This window comes from Xyrauchen texanus, chromosome 11 (assembly GCF_025860055.1).
Source record: "Xyrauchen texanus isolate HMW12.3.18 chromosome 11, RBS_HiC_50CHRs, whole genome shotgun sequence".
Lineage (NCBI taxonomy): Eukaryota > Metazoa > Chordata > Actinopteri > Cypriniformes > Catostomidae > Xyrauchen > Xyrauchen texanus.
Genome location: NC_068286.1, coordinates 11,074,734 through 11,093,633, shown reverse-complemented (window position 1 = coordinate 11,093,633; position 18,900 = coordinate 11,074,734). Strand labels below are relative to the sequence as shown.

The following is an 18,900-nucleotide window of genomic DNA, read 5'->3' as shown; positions in this document are numbered from 1 at the left end:
ACGCATCTTTGAAAACCTGTCATTTTACATTGCAGTTTTTCAGTCATGGAAAATTTTAAAAATACCTAAATGTCCTGGAAAATAATTCTATCCTGGAAAATATTTTAATATAATAGAACTGTTTGACACTTTCTCTGACTGAAGGATTTTGTTACATGTACAAAACATGTTAATGATCAGGACTCAGAATAGGAATCAAATACACAAATTTGTATTGTTTTGTCACTGCCGACTGCTGCGCATTGTGAAACTACATCAACGGTTAATGGCTCCTACACACTACATGACTTTCAAAGACGTCGGATCGTGGTACCGTTCATATTACAAAACTGTCTGTCTTGTCATGGAAGTCGTAGTGTGACTCTGCCTGGACTCCAAATTATGTTTCACAACAGAGTACACGCGAGAAGTGATACGAGATACAAAAACAAATGCATGATCATATATCATGCATTTGCATTTCAGAATTTGAGGTGTATGTTTTTAATCGCCTCAAGGCATCATACATTTTATTTGGTTACAATATGAAAAAGTACCTCATACTGAAAAATCAACCTATTCACTAGGGATGTCCAGATCACGTGATCGGAAATTGGGCCCGATCACGTGGTTTCAGACTCGATCGGGATCGGACGTTAACTCCCGATCAGGACTCGGATATATATGTATATATATATTCTCATTATTTTTTAACACATCTATAGTTATGCGGTGGCAGAGTTAGACCCTTTTGACTCTACACAGAAACAGCAACTCGTGCGGCATGACATCACTTTGTTTTAGAGACGCTATTGGTTAAATGCAGGCGAAGTAGAATACGGAAGCAGCTTGAAGTGGAAAGCGCGAGTATGTCTGCGGTCTGGAGATATTATAAAGTTGATGAAAACAACATTGCCATAGCAAACTGTGAGATATGTAAACTGGGGATTGCAAGAGGTGGAAAGGAAAAGGCTACATTTAACACAACAAACCTGATACAGCACCTCAAAAACAAACACCCGACACAATACAGCGAGTTTACCCAGGCAACCCAGCCGAAGACGAGTCAGCTCACGCTGCAAGAGAGTTTGAAGAGGAGAGAAAAAAATGCCCCTTGATTGCGCGAAGGCGCAGGACATCACAACCAAGATAGCACAAATGATCGCAATGAGTGACCTGCCATTCGCCTTTGTAGAGAACCCTCTATTTTTTTTATTTGTTTACATGCCTGCCAGGTATTTTAAGTTGAGGTGCTATTTGTTTTTATGTTAGACTTTTTTATATTTACTGTTGCACTAAAGTCCAAAAGTGAAGAATTTGTTATTTATTACTTGATTGTTCAAGCTACCTCACAGAAGTGCTCTGTTTGTTAACAAGAGTTGTTGAATGTTAAAATAAGGTGAATTCAATAAAAACTAAGGAACATCCTGGATCTGTTTTTTCGCTCTTCTTTATTCTTTTTTTTATGTATTATAGAAGTATCGATCAGGACTCTGTATCGGTAGATACTCAAAATCAAATAACTCTGACTTCGAGGGCAAAAAAACCTGATCGGGACATCCCTACTATTCACTCACTTGATTGTCCAAGAGAATTGGCAATTTCTCCCCAACTCTTTCTCCTCCCGGTTGTGCTACAGTTCAGAGGAAACATCAAATAGGCACTGGTGCTCCTGCCAATGTTCCACAAATTGTTCCTGTGTCTTTGGTCCAGTGAGACTTTCTTGATACAGCAGCCATCCTAGTTGATGTTCTGTTGCATGTACATCAGGACTCCTCCCACTGAAACTTCCCGTGCCGTTTCTTGCTCTCTGATTGGCTGTAGGTCAGTGCTGCTGTTGTATTCAGTTAAAACATATTTCACACTGCACGATTTGGAATCGCAGACAGGTCCAGATATTTAACATTCTAAATATGTCGCTGACATCGGCGACGCATCGGCGATTCTTTGATAGTTCATACATTGTAATCGTTGCTCACGGGAGCAAGCTCAGATTTGCCCACGATTTCAGGCTTTTGTCGGCGATCTCCACAAAACTGTCGGCGAGCGAAAATCGGGCTTAAAATCGTATAGAGTAAACTCTGCATAACTGTCATTAAATCTCTGCCACATACTTTTCTCATGTGCTGTCATTTCTGCTTTGACAAAATTGGTTAAGTATTATAATATTTTGTACTATAACATTTTCATTCCAACATTGCTGTTGTGTTAACCACAAAGACATTTGAGTTATATTTTTAAACCACAATAATGGGTGCACCTGAAAACGAATTCATGCCCTGAGTTGGTATCATGAAAATTCAGCTTTCACACCTTGGGATGTGAATTAATTTAATGATCGAGGTCTGCTTGTACTGCTGTTATCACATGTAGTATGTGGAAAACACTGACGTAATTATGGAATCCTAAAAATGCCATTAACTATAAAATGCAGAATGTCATTTGAATGACATATTTGGGCAAAAATTTGTTTGAATGCACAAATTAAAATTGCGATATTGAATAGAGTAAAATGCAAAAGTCTGATTTCATTGAATAAATGTACAAAATGCAAGCGATGCACGCTTCAAAATGAATGTGTGAAGTCAGGTGGTCATACACTGAAAACACTTCAACATGGTAATCATGTGTGCTGTGTGTGAGATGAGAGTAGAGCACTCTTCATGCATACAGTACATACAGACTATGTATTTAATTAAATCAAAGCTTTACTGGGATTAATAATCACACTTGGCCATGTAGCAAACTGCATATCTGGAAGGAAGAGAACATTTAAATGTTAAAATAAAATCTTGATTTATATAGAAGCATTTGTTTATTGCTTAAATTACACCTCTTGGGCACATGAAATGTCCTGGAAAATTGTGCACTGTTTAAAAATTTTTTTAAACAGTGCACAAGGGTTAATGTTATTTATGAAGAAGTATTGATTAAATGTTTGTTCATTACCCAATGCATCTAAATATGTTGTTTCTTATTTATAGATGTTAGCAAAACCGGAACTACTGCACCAGCAAAGAAACCAGCTGGCTCAACAATATCCCGTCTGGCAACCAGCAAGCCCTCAAATTCAGAGGCTTCAAAACCAGCTGCAGTTACGAAACTACTCCCTAGCATCAAAGCACCCCAACCCAAACCAGATTACAAGAAAAGTGTTCCAACACGTAAGGTGCCACCTAGTCCACGAAACACTTCCTCACGGCCAACATCAGGCAAGACCATTGCAGCCTCGCCTAGTCACAGACAGGCAGATAGTAGTGCCACAACGAAACCGACACAGTCCGTTTTACCATTGGTCAAAGGAAAGTCTGATAAGGAACCTGCAGCAGAATCTGTACTACTTTCTGCAGCTGTAGTAGCTACTGTCGCTGTAGCAACAGCTGCAGCCATAGTCACAGAAGAATCTGTTTCGGGGCATGCAGCTACTCCAGCTGTTGAGGGCTCTTTGAATGCACCAGCCTCTGATTCTTTGGATGTTGAGGAAAATGTAGATGTGCAGGTCCTAAATGCCAACTCCCAGAGTGTGCTGGATATTCCTAACACTGAGCCAATGGCTCAAGAGGCCTTAATAGAAACTGGTCCTGTTGAAAAAGCTGGTCATATATCTTCTGCAGTCAATCTGTTATCTGAAGAACAGTGTTCAAGGAAAGTTGACGAAAAGCTTATTGCTGCTATGGAACCAGTTGCACAGGAAGCAGATCAGCAAGAAACCACAACTGCTTCACCAATTGATAACCCTGCTGCTGCCGCCATAGTCCCCTCTGGTGGCATAGAGGTGGCTCAAAAAGCTGAACAGATAAACAATGGTTGTTATGAAGATGTGGAAGATGATGAGAGGGAGGGCAGTCAACAGGTGTCCCTGTCAGAAATGAGTGGCACCCAACCTACTGAAGAGTCTCGACCCGGATCAGCTGGGCTTGCTGGGTCTGTTTGGCGGGCAGGGGCCTTGCTTTCAGAGCTTGACTCTGAGGACGTGAGCTGCAGCCAGCAGGGGGCATCAGAGCTCAGTGCCCCAGGTCTCCTGGAGGGCACAGAAAGCATGGATGATCTTGGTGATGCTAGCCTTAAAGGAGCTGATGGTGAAGGTGCATCTGTTGGGTCTCCTGACTTTGAGAAGGTTCCTGACATTCCTCCTAATGAAGATGAGGATGATGACGATGACGATGATAGAGTTTGTGACATGGAGGTAGGGTCGGAAAGAGCAGAGGACTCGCACAGGCAGCATCATGACAACGAGGATGATGAAGAGGATGACGATGTAGAAATGGCAAGTGAGGGCATTACTGAGAGTGGGCTTGAAAGTTACGGGAATGCTGATGAGGATGATTTAACAGAAGATTACAGGTTAGACAACCTGAACCGTATCCAGCCTTCTCCCACGGTTGTCTCTGCACCTCTGGCAGCCCAGTGGAACCAGTCCAAATGTTTTGCTGATACTTGGGCCCAACCACCACAACCAGCTTCTACACTTCTCTCCAGTCCTTCCTTTGAACCCTTGCAGGCAGATCCAGAAACCGCAACCCAGACACCTGCTCAGGCAAAACTGGATGTTAGCAACTCTGAAAAGAGCCCTTCCTCAACTAAACCCCCAATCCTTTTTGAGCTTCCACCTTGTTCACCTCATCAAGCCCTGGTGACTGCTGCAGAGGGTGATGTCAGCCCCAAACCAGGCACGTCACCACCTCAAGCCAGCAACTCCCAGTATGGCACCCTTAGTGGCCCTGATCTTCCATCTGACAGTAGCAGAGACACAATAATACCAGAGAAAGTGAAAGAATGTAACAACTGCTCAGTTATTGATATTCAATCTAAAGGGGAGTTCCTTCCAGAAACACTAAACCCTGCACCCGCTGTCCTGCCTGAGATCATGCAAGATCTAGGCATCCACCTTGATTGTGCTGATGAGGAGGAAGAACCAGAGACACTGCCTGCTGATGACATGCTGGGTGGTCCTGCAACTGCTCCAGAATCAGCACCATCATCTCCTTCATCAGCCACTGAGGATGAGGGAAGTGACACAGAAGGTGAAATGCAGATCAGTGAACCTCAAGCTGTGCTACTCGCCACCGGAAGTACCAACAGAACAAAATCTGTTGCCCATAGTTTGTCCACTCTAGAGGAGCGTGAGGAAATAGGAGGAGAGACAGAGGGTGGTGGTGGAAGTGATACCCCTCAGTCTGCCACTTCTGCTGCATCCTATGGCTTTGATTACATGACTTCTAACTCAAATGCCTTGTCATCTGCTGAGAGTTGCAGCAAGAGCCCTGGCATTTTTTCCCTCGAAAATGAAGAGCAGCTCCCAGACGAGGCCAAGGATCCTTCTCTTCTTAAAGAGCTTACCCTGATACCTACTACCATTATATCTGGGGAAAAGACTGACCCTCTCAAAAGCCAGCATGTGGGGCTCCAGTCCCACTCAGAAAAGCAGTACATGCTGTGTGGAGAGTCCAGTGAGCTTCTGGAGTCTGATTCCCTACCAGGGGCTGTACCCTTAGAGTCAGGCTCAATTGATTATTTATCCCCACAGCACTTGGAAGAACAACAAGATGTTGACACTCCGCATTCCTACTACTCCACTGTAAGCGAAAATACTGATAGTCCTTTGGCAGGTAACGTATAGAGTGCACTTTAACAATCTCTTTCCAAAATCCTTTGTTGATGTCATCTCTATTTAGGGGTCTATTTTACCTCTATTTGTCTAGCTTGGGTTTCCCTTGTTGAGGATGTCTTTTATTAAGTTAAGTGAATGAAAAATATATATTTTTTCTTATTCAGAACAGTGGTACCACTTCACAATATAACAATTACCTGTATATGGCTTAGAACTCCTGTATGTGCAATAGCTACTACCATTTACAATTAAGGTGACCGTATTTCCCAATTGTTCTTTTTAAAAGTATCAATGGGTGTTGGTATGAACTGGCATGAATTGATTTGTGGAGTCCTCGAAACAAAAGAAGCCTTGATTAAAAAATGTTGTGTGTGTTTGTCTTTTTGTTCATTTTTTTTTTTACTTATCAAATGCATATTCATTGCTTTTTGTATTGTTTTTCTATTAACTCGAAGTACCAATCTTTCATTCCCTTCTGTCATTATCTGTCCTCACATTTTTCTGTCTTCTGCACTTTAGGGTTTTCTAACCCCAAACTTTTTATGTCTTGTTTGGAGTACTTAATGTCTTTGCATTAAATAAAGGTTAGATATTTAACATGATTCCTTTTTTTCTCTGGATGTTTTTATTTTTGTATGTTTGAGTTGCAAGGTAACTTTGATCCACTATGGATCACTATATAGGTAGCCTGGCAGTCTTGTTAATTCACTGTAAATATTATATAATTAAATGAAGAAAATTCCAATGGTATTTTATTTTAATATTAATTAATGTTGAAAAGTACTATAAAATTCTTAATGCTCATAATTGTTGTATGCACCACATCTCGGGAACCAGTTGGTACCATGTTTTTCAGTTTAGCGTTGGCATTTATAGTTCAGTTACTAGTACCAATTAACCATTTTTAAACTTGCTCATTTACACAAACTCACTGTAAGGGAATTATGTAGAGAAAACGGGATGCTTCCATCAGAAGGAAATGTTTCTTCTATGCCAGAATGTTCCTTCTGCTTGTTTCCCCTTGTTTGACCCTGCCTTCCTCTCAACACCCCACCATCCAGAAGAGGAAAAACAAGATCTGACCCTATCAACCTTCTGTGTCTCCTCTTCTATCAAGGTGCTTTATGTCCTCCACTTTCTTATATTCTCCATCTTTGTATCATGATCCCACTGCTTCTGGAGTAGACTTTGTTCACCTTCCGCTTGGGGACTAAATGGGTGCACCTGCTTTAATCACTTTGACCATTTACAAAGTTTGAGCTGCTGCTATTTGAAAGGACCTGGCTTGACACTGACCTGGACTAATTGGACTTCATTAAATCCCCTTGCTGGGATGTCCTGCATCCACAAAACTGGACTAGCCTTGCACAGTGCACTTCTCTGCAACACCAGTGTTTAAGTTGCATGCGCAACTCACCAAATAATTGTGCTGTACACTGGGGTGGCTTACTGTGTAAAGCATGCTTTCCTTTTATAAGCATGGGTCTGTTGGTGGGTCATGTTATGTCAGTGTTTTTATTTGATTTTTTTTAATAAAAAGTCACTGTTTGCTTCTGTATTATAATATGCATGGTGAATGCTCACTTTTGCATGAGTTCAGCTAACCTTCACATTGAGGGAGATTGTCTACCTCATCAGCTTTTTGATTCCTTCACAATAGTTGGTAGTTACTGCATATACAGGGTGTGGCTGCTTTTTATTTGTGTGCACATCTCCTTACTAAATGTATTTTAAGAAAATGTCACCCAGGTGTGAAATTAGTCTTAATATGCCTGATTAGTGTTTTCATTCCTTGTCCACCTATAATTGTTTCAGCTTATAGTGAAATCTTATTTTTTTTGTTTCCCACAATGCTTTTCTATCCCACCACAAAGGTTGTGTTTAGAAGAGAACCCTCGGTCTGGGAAAAGTCTTGCAAGAGCTGCATGCAACATTTGCTCACCATGATTGTTTTTATTTGGAGTCCCACAGAAATCATACCCCTAAACCTAGCCTTAACTGCAAATGCAACTCTTGCAAAACTTTCCCATCCCAAGTGTTCTCTTCTAGATACAACCCACCACAGACTGCAGCCTTTAACCTTTTGCTTTATCCCCTTTTACCTAACTTCCTTTTAACACATACTATGGATCTTTTGCCTCATTCACAGGAAGAAACTCCCAATTTTCTCAACACCCCCAGGATTTGCTCTCCATCCAAATGACAATGTCCTCTAAAATTCGCCTCCGACCACGTCCTGCCCATGTAATCCAACCACCACGGCTTCCAAATGACCTTCCTCCGAGAAAACCAAGTACAGGGTCAAACATGCAGCTTCGATGTCTAGAGCAACACCAAAAACAGCTTCATGAGATCCAGCAACGGCATGAAAAACAGAATCGAGAACAAGAGTGTCAGGAACCATCCAGGGAGGAGAAAGAAGTGAGGAATGAAAAGGAGGATAAGTTGGAGACACAGACGAGGACATTACTTGAGTTGCAACTTAAGCAGAAAGAACTGAAGCAGCATCAGCAAATCATGCAATGGCAACAAGAACTTGAAGAGCAGCAGCAAAAACAAAAGATTCCACCAGTCCTCCTCTCTCCTTCATCAGGCCTCTGTACAATTTATGAATCTGTGGAAATAAGTGACGCTGAAGATGTAGAGGAGAATGAACAAGTGTTTGAGGAAACAAAAAATGCAGAGGACAAAATTAGCTTTAAGGTGTTCCCTAATGAAGACGAACCAAGATGTACTAAAGAAAATAATGAAGATTATCTTTATTCACAATTCACAACACCTTCCCAAGCACCTACTCGGGACCAACAGCGAGAATTTGGGGAAAAGGGCATTGCAGCAGACCAAACCAGTCCTCCACAATCTCCCTCTCAATCTCCTGAGTTAACCCCACCTCTAGAGTTTGATTGGGGCAAGAAGGTGGATATTGTCCAGCAGCTGATCAATCAGACATTACTGCTTGCAGGTGATGGTTGCTCGCCTCTTCTTCTCCTACCTGGAGTGACAGGTGGGACGCTTAGCCCCCTGGAAAGCAGCTTGTGGCCCAACCTGTTACCTCCACTTACACCCCCTTCAGCGACCGTGACTTCTGTAAGCAGCTTCTCGTCTGAGGCTCCGGGCAGCTCTTCTCAGGGTGAGTGGACAGTTGTAGAGCTGGAGACGCATCATTAAGGATGGTTTGATTGTTGGACCTATATTGAATGATTGAAACATGCCAAATATGAACTTCTGGACATGGAAGACTTGAAGATCCATTGGCAAGGAAGCACGTTTTGTTAAAATAAAATGGAGCCTTCCCAAGGTAAAAGCTTTACGGAGGATGTGGTCATGGTATTGATTTAATTCTTCATTTCAGGTCTATGGTATTTTACCAAGAATTGAAAGTCGAAAATCACTTTAACATGAAACTGACACAGCAGAATAGAGTACTTGACAAACACCATATTGCTCTTTCTTTGGTGGTTTTCATCCTGCCAGTTATTCTAGAGCAGTGATTTTCATTTCCACAACCCCACCCATCTGGAAGTAAAAGAACACTATATTATGTATTTTATGCCACATTTACACTGCTACCTTGCTCAATTGATCAGCCATATCTGACCTGCCCCTGTGACAAAGCAATTTCCTGGTGGTTTAAAGCTTTATGGAGGATGTGGTCACGGTATTGATTAGTTCTTCTGTTTCAATTTATGGTATTTAGCAAGAATTAGAAGTAGAAAATCACTTTAACATGAAACTGACACAGCAGAATAGAGTACTTGACTAACACCATCTTGATCTTTCTTTGGTGGTTTTCATCCTGGCAGTTATTCTAGAGCAGTGATTTTCATTTCCACAACCCCACCAATCCGAAAGTAACAGAACACTATAATAAGTACTTTATGCCACACCACCCCCTTGCTCAGTTGATCAGCCATATCTGACCTGCCCCTGTGCCAAAAGCAATTTCTTGGTGGTTTACTGGGAATGTCTGGCTAGCTTGGACTGCATACATGTATTGCTTAGTCATTGTGTTGGTCTCTTGCCTTCATTGTGGGTAGAGGGCTCAATAATGAATGGGCTGGTTAAAATGTCTGCTGTTTCTAAGGGATTTTCTCAAACTTTTCTAAGAAACAAAATCAGTTCTGTGGTAAATTGGTAGATTTTTTTTTTTTATTCAAATCCTACAGGTAGTGTTTTCTGCACTGTTCTATATCAAAAAACGAGTAATTCAACACTTGTGAAGTTGAGTTGTCCAACTCAGAATTTCATGGACATGATTTTAAGATGGTTTCAAGCAAATACGGTTTAAGACTTCTGAATGAATGAAGGAAGGTTTGTTGAAGAGAATTTGCAATGATCTGACAAGTGTAGTTTTTCTGATTTAAAATGTTATATTGAGCATCATAAAATTGTTCAAGATAATTTTCCAAAACATGCACAGTTATCTTCAATTTACAAAATGATATGGGGTAAAAGACCAATCTGGTCTAGTGTTAATTTTAAAGAAACAGGACGATTGGGAAATTGTTTTGAACATGCCTATAAAGCTCTGGACTGTAATGATTTAATGCTTTTTAATTCAGTTCTGAACTGCTGCAATATTCCAGAAATAGCTGTGAGCTGACATCTTAGGAAAGCTCTGCATTTGTATATTAATATGTTATATGGAATTTTAATTATATTATGAGATGATGCAAGACCAAGTGTATAGATCATCTTTACTGTGAACCTTCTGAACACTGTGCCTCATTTCTGTCTGAACTATGAATTAATGAATGGGACCATTTTTAAATTGCTCCTAATTTTACTGGAACAGAGACACTGTAGTAAACTCAATGTAATGTGATGAACAGACTTTTAGGGCATAACAAGCTTCACATACTATCTTCAATGTGAAGTGCACATGCACATATGTAACTCGAGATTGCTGCTGGCTGGGCTTCACAGAATTTCTGACAGTGAACTGATCTGGCATCCTTGTTTACCTTTTATCGCTTTAATTATTAAAATATATTTGACAGAAGGAGCCGATCCTGCAACAGCACTCATGCGATTTTAAATTATATCTCCTAGTTTGCTGTGCCTGAAGTTACGAGTGCTGGAAGAACTTTTTGCTGAAAGTGCAAAGTACTCTTAATACACTGATTTGTATGAGAAGTCTTTACTTAGCCTGTTTGGGGGGTAGGTTGTTTAGTCTCATGTAGGATTGTACATTTTGTTCTGTCTCTTTCTGTTTTACTGCACTGTGTGCTGAAGTCTTTCTGTGGTAAAATTAATCTGAAATTATAGAACATAAACTGCTCCACAGAAATTTGAACGCACCGGGTCAAAGAGTATGATATTTTCTCCCACACATAATGATTATAATTGGATGTTTGATATTATGCAGGAATTGATGTTTTGATGTCAGGTAGTGAATGCATATTTGATTGAATGGATTTGTTTTTATTTTTTGTTACTGTCCAGTTGAACACTAACGCACAATTCATTTATCTGAGCTTGACTTGGCTTCATTATCTTCAATGATTTTATCATACACCATGGTACAATGTGTATTTTAAAGGGAAGATTTTTGATCTAGAAACCGGTTTACTGTATTATGAAGAGAAATTGGTAAATTTTATTTGTACTGTTTATGTACTGCCTGTTTGAGTAGTGCTGTGAAGTAGTTGATTTGACACTGCATAAAGTTCTTCTAAGACAACAGAAATTAGAAACCGTAAAGGTAGAAACATTTATTTTAAATCTATCAGAGTAACCACTCTACAGTTCAATCAGGGAACACAGGTATTCCAGGTAGAATTTGACTATTTCACTGTATTTTGGCTGAACTACTGTTAAATAACTTGACAGATCACTTTTACAAGTATAACAATGTACAGAGCTACTGTATCTACAAAAAACAGCTGTAAAATGAATTCACTGTAACTCCTCCTTTACATGGCCAACTTAACACCAAGACTCCGAAAACGAACATCTGAAGAGAAAGACTTCGAATAGCAATGCTATTCACAATGCTCTGCACTGTTGAAATCACAGATTTTATTTCCGATTTTGCAACAAATATGTAGAGACTACTACTTTGGTGTGGTACATTTCCAGCTTTATTTTGTCTATTGTTTGTAATTTATTACTTTGAAATGAAGTATTGCTATTTTTCTACTGTTTTAATGATAAAAGCAGACATTGGACCAGGACTGCTAGCAGGTTTTTCTGGAATTTTGAAATGAATTACTTGTTGTCTGCACTGTATTTTAAATGTTTCCATCATGATGAAATAAAGTTGGCTGGAATTGAAATATAACCTTGAACTCTTTCATGCTATATTTAATATGCTTTCCATTAGAAGTGTGAATAAAGAACATGCAACATAAGAATGAGCAACAAACTATAAAACCAATACCCAAATGGTAAAAAATGTACAACCACAATCTTTAAATTACAACTGCTAACGGTGCAGTTGTAACTCGGATAAAATTTGTAATAAAAGAACTACTCCATGAATTGAACAGACCACACTGTATGGGCGAGGCCCAATACCAGCACAAGCTCATGTTTCAGCAACAGAGTTGGCATCCATTTTCTCAGACAACAGCACCTCCAGCAGGCAATCAGTGGCAGTGTAGGATGAGGGCTCTTCACTTCCCAGACACAACAGCTGTTTGTACTGACCACAAGGGACTGAACACAACACCCTTCAACACATACAGAATGAATTTAGCAGCTAGACTGACACTGTTTATAACCTAAATAAGCTAAATGTACACGTCTAAATGTTGGGTTAGACCAAGCACTTATCTAGGCTAAGTATGTCTGTTTCTGGCAGCTTGTTCAAAGCCAACACTGTTCCTACAGTTCAACCCTTAATTTGGAGCGGATGGATGGAGTTTTATCAAAGCATATCAGGTTCGGTATTAAGCGTAGTAATGGGGAGAATTTTAATGACTATTTCGTTCAAGTATTAATAAGGGACTGAGGGTAAAGGTCAATTACCAGTCTGTGATGTCATCTGTGTCTGGGTCAGGATATGTCTGGACCCACTGGCCAATAGACCAAATCCTCGCCACTCTTCTATCTCTCCCAGTTTCTGTCCTTTCTCCCTCACACTCTTGTTCTCCTTCCACATCTTCTACCTCCGGGACATCCTCAAAGCACAGAAAGTAACTGTGGAGGTTACAGGGTGGATGTTGCAAAGATAGAACAATTTCAAGCTAAAATTAAACTGAAGGGAATCTGTTTGCTTTGATTAACAGGAAAAACATTAAGTATAATATGGTTTAATCCTCATAACTAAACATCCTTAAAGGGATAGTTCACCCAAAAATCTCAAACTTGCATGATTTTCTCTCTTATGCGCAACACAGAGGATGTTTTGAAGGCTGAATGATGTGCTTTTGTTGATACAATGTAAGTCAATGTGGTCCAAAACTTCCAAGCTCTAAAAGGACATAATGGCAGCATAAAAATAATCTGTTGAACTTCTGTTGAGTAGTTTAATCCACGTCTTCTGAATAGAAATGAGTGCTTTGGGTGAGAAACAGACTACAATTTAAGTAAAAATGTATTTACTATAAATATTGACATCCGGCCTGATTGGAACACTGCAGACTTGAAGAGGGAACTGCTTTGACACTGCATGCAGTTGATAGGTACTCAATCACAGTATCACTGAACATCAATACCCCCACAGAGGACCTTCTAAATAGGTACATTACGTAAATATTGATTTTACTAATTATATTTATTTGGTCACATTTTAGCTTTTTAAAAATGAACAAATCTATACATTCAATCAATAAATATCATATTATATTGCATATTTATTGTTTGATTGTATAATTTTACTATTTACAGTTATTTACATTGATTTGTTGACCACATGCTAAAACCTGGTGTTTCTCTTTAAGAAAACCAGCATTCCTGTAAACACCGTCTGTAAATGAGCGCATGTTAACGAGGTAGGAGTCGTATGGCTTCTTTACCTCATCCGTGCTATGTTTGATTGGAATATTTCTTTCATTTTTGATCATCAGAATTGATTGTTAAGAACAGAAAGTGTGTTAAAAGAGACATTATTCATTGAGAAATGGATTGCATGGATCTCGGCTTTAGACACACATTTCACGGAATGAGTGAATCCAATCTCTCAACACACAGTCGAAGGATTTCTGTGCTAAACTTCTTTGCCACTATACTAAATCCCTGGTGAGTGAAATCTGAACATTTACCAGCCAAAGGCTAATAACAATTTTAATTGTTAATTTTTGTCACAGAGCACAAAATTTGGTCTCATATGCAAGTGATTTACTCGCATTGTAGAGAGTTGTGCACGGAGATTAAAACAATTATATTGAGATTTTTTACATTAAGATTGCGATTGACATGATTAAAAATGGTAAAAATACTGTTGAGGTACAGCCAGTCTCTCTCCTTAATATGCACTCATTTACAGATGGTCTTTACAGAACTGATGCTTTACTTAGAGTCAGAGCTTGTTTATAGCACATGTTCAACAAATCATTGTAAATACATAAACAATAAACATGTAAAAAAGATTTAGTATACTGTATGCAATATAATATATTTAGCAAAGGAATACATGGATTTGTATATTAAAAAAAAATCTAAAATTTGACCAAAATTATGAAACACACATAAATAAATGTTCTATGTAGTTTCTTTGTTTGAAAAGTGACAATTAATTAACTCCAATTGATCACCATGGAAGAAGTTGACCATTTAAATGAAATCAAGACGTACATTCCACTTATTCCTTATACTGGCAAATAATGGATGAATTTATCCCATTCCTCTTAATGGGAGTTTTTATGACATCACTAATCCCAGGAATTTAAACCTCACTCACAACTCTGCACTGTCATATCTGTCTCCTCCCTCTCGCTCCACATTCCAGCGCATACGCTTGTATAGCCCTGTACTGGCTGAGGCAAGAAAGGGGGTTGGGCAACAGTACCGGAAGATTGACAGCTTCATGTTGTCTATCTGACACTGGCCAATATAGAAGTGTGAGATACTGTGAAAAGAGATATAAGACATGAAAATCTGTAGCGAAGAATATACTAATAATAAAAACGCAAAGTGAAATCTTGTGTATTTTATGACACTCTTAAATGGATGTGTGGTTGTTTCCACAACAATACTATCGCCTATACTACGGCTAGGAAAGTAGGCCATTGAGAACCAGCCTTTTGTGCTACTATAAGATCAGTATGCTCTGACAAAATCCACATCTTCATTAATAAGTCTGCCTAAGTCTTCATCTATGGTTTAGTTTGTACCTCAGTGGATCAGTTTCCTCTAGTGAGATAATATTGAAGGAGGCGTACATCAACACCAGCTGCTCCAGACGTGAGCACAGCTGCTGAGAAAACTGCAAAAACTGCGATGGGGTACAAACATAGTGAACAAGTGGGTGCTTGCAGACTTGGTGTTCACAGCCACTCGTGTTCCTTTACTAAACCCATGTTTCTGGTCTGTGTGTGTATAGTTACATTTCTAGTCTTATATACAGGTGCTAGTCATATAATTAGAATATCATCAAAAAGTTGATTTATTTCAGTAATTCCATTCAAAAAGTGAAACTTGGATAATGTATACATTCATTCCACACAGACTGATATATTTCAAGTGTTCATTCCTTTTAATTTCGATAATTATAACTGACAACTAATGAAAAACCCCAAAATCAGTATCTCAGAAAATTAGAATATTGTGAAAAGGTTCAATATTGAAGACACCGGGTGCCACACTGTAATCAGCTAATTAACTCAAAACACCTGCAAAGGCCTTTAAATGGTCTCTCAGTCTAGTTTTGTAGGCTACACAATCATGGGGAAGACTGCTGACTTGACAGCTGTCCAAAAGACGACCATTGACACCTTCCACAAGGAGGGCAAGACACAAAAGGACATTGCTAAAGAGGCTGGCTGTTCACAGAGCTCTGTGTCCAAGCACATTAATAGAGAGGCGAAGGGAAGGAAAAGATGTGGTAGAAAAAAAGTGTACAAGCAATAGGGATAACCGCACCCTGGAGAGGATTGTGATACAAAACCCATTCAAAAATGTGGGTTAGATTCACAAAGAGTGGACTGCAGCTGGAGTCAGTGCTTCAAGAACCACCACGCACAGACGTATGCAAGACATGGGTTTCAGCTGTCGCATTCCTTGTGTCAAGCCACTCTTGAACAAGACACAGCGTCAGAAGCGTCTCGCCTGGGCTAAAGACAAAAAGGACTGGACTGCTGCTGAGTTGTCCAAAGTTATGTTCTCTGATGAAAGTAAATTTTGCATTTCCTTTGGAAATCAAGGTCCCAGAGTCTGGATGAAGAGAGGAGAGGCACAGAATCCACATTGCTTGAAGTCCAGTGTAAACTTTCCACAGTCAGTGATGGTTTAGGTTGCCATGTCATCTGCTGGTGTTGGTCCACTGTGTTTTCTGAGGTCCAAGGTCAACGCAGCCGTCTACCAGGAAGTTTTAGAGCACTTCATGCTTCCTGCTGCTGACCAACTTTATGGAGATGCAGATTTCATTTTCCAACAGGACTTGGCACCTGCACACAGTGCCAAAGCTACCAGTACCTGGTTTAAGGACCATGGTATCCTAATTGGCCAGCAAACTCGCCTGACCTTAACCCTATAGAAAATCTATGGGGTATTGTGAAGAGGAAGCTGCGATACACCAGACCCAACAATGCAGAAGAGCTGAAGGCCACTATCAGAGCAACCTGGGCTCTCATAACACCCGAGCAGTGCCACAGACTGATCGACTCCATGCCACGCCACGCCGCATTGCTGCAGTAATTCAGGCAAAAGGAGCCCCAACTAAGTATTGAGTGCTGTACATGCTCATACTTTTCATGTTCATACTTTTCAGTTGGCCAACATTTTTAAAAATCCTTTTTTTGTATTGGTCTTAAATAATATTCTAATTTTCAGAGATACTGAATTTGGGATTTTCATTAGTTGTCAGTTTTAATCATCACAATTAAATGAAATAAACATTTGAAATATATCAGTCAGTGTGTAATGAATGAATATAATATCCAAGTTTCACTTTTTTAATGGAATTACTGAAATCAACTTTTTGATGATACTCTAATTATATGATCAGCACCTGTATGTTGATTACTTGTTCACCTACATAGTAGTGTCCAGAATAAAACAGCTTCTCACCTGTGTCCGAATGTATATGGACAGAGGTGGGCAAAAGGGCTGGGAGTTTCTGGCGGTCGACTCCAGGTAAGTGAAGAACAGGTGACAAGTTTGCAGGAACGTGGGAACAATACAGGCAAACCCATCATTCTGGAGGCAGTCTCGGCTATTACAACCATATAGACGAGCAGACACAATTATTTGTCAAAACTGTACAACATATTATTGACATTTTCAGTTAAATAAAATGTATATTAAAAAAAATAATAATTAAAGAACTTCCCAAATATAAAAATTCTGTAACCCTTTACTCAACCTCATGTTGTTCTAAACCGACATGCACAAATAAAAGATGCAATTAAACGTAAATGGCAATTGAGGCTGTCAGTCCCTAACATTCTTACGAACATCTTTTTGTGTTCCACGTAAGGAAGAGTCATACTGGACCAACATTTTTTTTGGGGGGTTAGCCATTTCATTTTTATATTTCATGAGATGCAACTGGCTGTCAAAAACATATTGAGCTACACATAACACATATGTATTTTCTCAGGGGCTTTTTGCGTCTAAATTGATGCACATGAACTTTCATAAATTCAGTAGTACACCCAAATGTCAATAGTCAAATCATACTGTTCATGTGTTACACTTGCTATAGTTTACTTCCATGTTGCTTCTTAAATTTGTAAATCAAGTCAATCACTGAAACATCAGCGCCACTTTGTGTTGTAAGAAATAGCCTGTATAATATGCAAGTATACATGCATATGGAATACTGATAATTCACCAGTCACACAAAAAAACAATGAATATAGCACTCATCTGTCTTGCAATAAACAAAGAAATATACTGTATATCATGCGATAGTAAGCTTACAGTATATACAGTACTGAGCAAAAGTCTTAGGCACATAAGATGTTTCACAAAAAAATGTTTCTTAAGATGGTTATTTATATATTCAGCTTTAGTGTGTCAATAGGAAAAATACATATTAAACTCCCAAACATTACTTTTGCAAATAGAAAAGATTAGAACAGAAGAACAGGGAGCCCTGCAACAGATGTCATGGCACCCACAGATCCCCCCACTGAACATTGAGTCAGTCTGAGATTACATAAAGAGACAGAAGCAATTGAGACAGCCTAAAGAGATAGATGAACTGTGATGAATTCTCCAAGATGCTTGGAACATCCTATCTGCCAACAACCAAGAAAAAGTGTCCATGTGTACCCAGGAGAATTGGGGCTGTTTTAAAGGCAAAGGTGATCACACCAAATATTGATTTAGCTTTTTTATGTTTACTGGATTTGTATGATGTAAACTGATAAATGAAAACTATTTATGGCATTATTTTTGAAGACATCCTCACTATGCTAGTGCCTAAAACTTTTGCACAGTACTGTACATATGAAGTAATAATACAATTGTATTAATGGAAAAGGAAAAAATAAAATAAGTCACACTATTACATATATTGGGTCTTTAATGACCCTATACACTTGGTAATTCAAATATATTTATATTGCAATCTTGTCATTTTCTTTTACACTATTCAGAATAGAAATGTTCAGGGAACACTGAAAAGGTGTGAGGATAATTCCAAAAACCGGATGATGAAGTACAGGTAGTGGAAAGAGGTCCCGGGTCACTTAAACCTGAGGTATGAGTTAGGGTTAAACGTAAATACAACTTTTTCTAGATCTGACCGCACCTCCACACTAGCTGTGCTTGAAACTCATCAGCCTTGTTTAGCAGGTAGTGAAGTTGCTTTTCAACGGGAGAGATTTTTTCATCCATCATTCTCTTTTCCTGACATGATGGTGAAGAGTCCGTTGCGCCTTCAACCAAGAAATGCCTCTCATCGCCAAAAGAGAGCGCCATTGGATTGTCCTCTGCAAAAGTACATTAACGTTTCTAATATCCATCATTGCACTGGGTTTATTAAGAATTCATTTTTGCCCATTACCTTCTAAAGTCTTTGTAGTTGCTCTTGCTTCTGTCAGAGACTGATTTGTGTCGTTCTCCTTGCATGGTGATGACAACTCAGTGTACTCTTCGTTAGCCATCATGGTTTTTAATCAGCTAGCCCAAAATCAAGAAAAAATTAATTCTGTGACGAAACAAAATACACGTAAAACTCGTCTATAAGTAATTAACGG

General features: G+C 39.2%; 3 protein-coding genes across 3 annotated transcripts in view; 2 read left to right on the top strand and 1 right to left on the bottom strand.

Moving 5' to 3' along the window:
• The window catches only part of prr36a (proline rich 36a), a 30,074-nt gene extending 23,484 nt beyond the window's left edge, over positions 1 to 6,590 (top strand). The window contains exon 5 of the mRNA XM_052138345.1: positions 2,964 to 6,590. Coding sequence (XP_051994305.1) covers positions 2,964 to 5,599 — 2,636 coding nt within the window. The 3' untranslated portion in view covers positions 5,600 to 6,590. The remainder of the gene's footprint in view (positions 1 to 2,963) is intronic.
• A 29-nt stretch (positions 6,591 to 6,619) lies between these two features.
• Positions 6,620 to 10,745, top strand: LOC127652218 (inner centromere protein-like). Its single transcript, XM_052138352.1, has 2 exons — positions 6,620 to 6,707; positions 7,740 to 10,745. The coding sequence occupies exon 2, from the start codon at positions 7,790 to 7,792 to the stop codon at positions 8,756 to 8,758; it is 969 nt and encodes a 322-aa protein (XP_051994312.1). The 5' UTR covers positions 6,620 to 6,707; positions 7,740 to 7,789; the 3' UTR covers positions 8,759 to 10,745.
• A 1,374-nt stretch (positions 10,746 to 12,119) lies between these two features.
• On the bottom strand, positions 12,120 to 18,807 carry c11h19orf67 (chromosome 11 C19orf67 homolog). The gene is made up of 7 exons (XM_052138159.1): positions 18,708 to 18,807; positions 18,453 to 18,633; positions 16,763 to 16,907; positions 14,869 to 14,969; positions 14,436 to 14,603; positions 12,563 to 12,733; positions 12,120 to 12,264 (listed from the first exon to the last, which is right to left on the bottom strand). Exons 1-7 carry the CDS (start codon positions 18,805 to 18,807, stop codon positions 12,120 to 12,122), a joined length of 1,011 nt encoding a protein of 336 aa, XP_051994119.1.
• Positions 18,808 to 18,900: the final 93 nt, after the last annotated feature.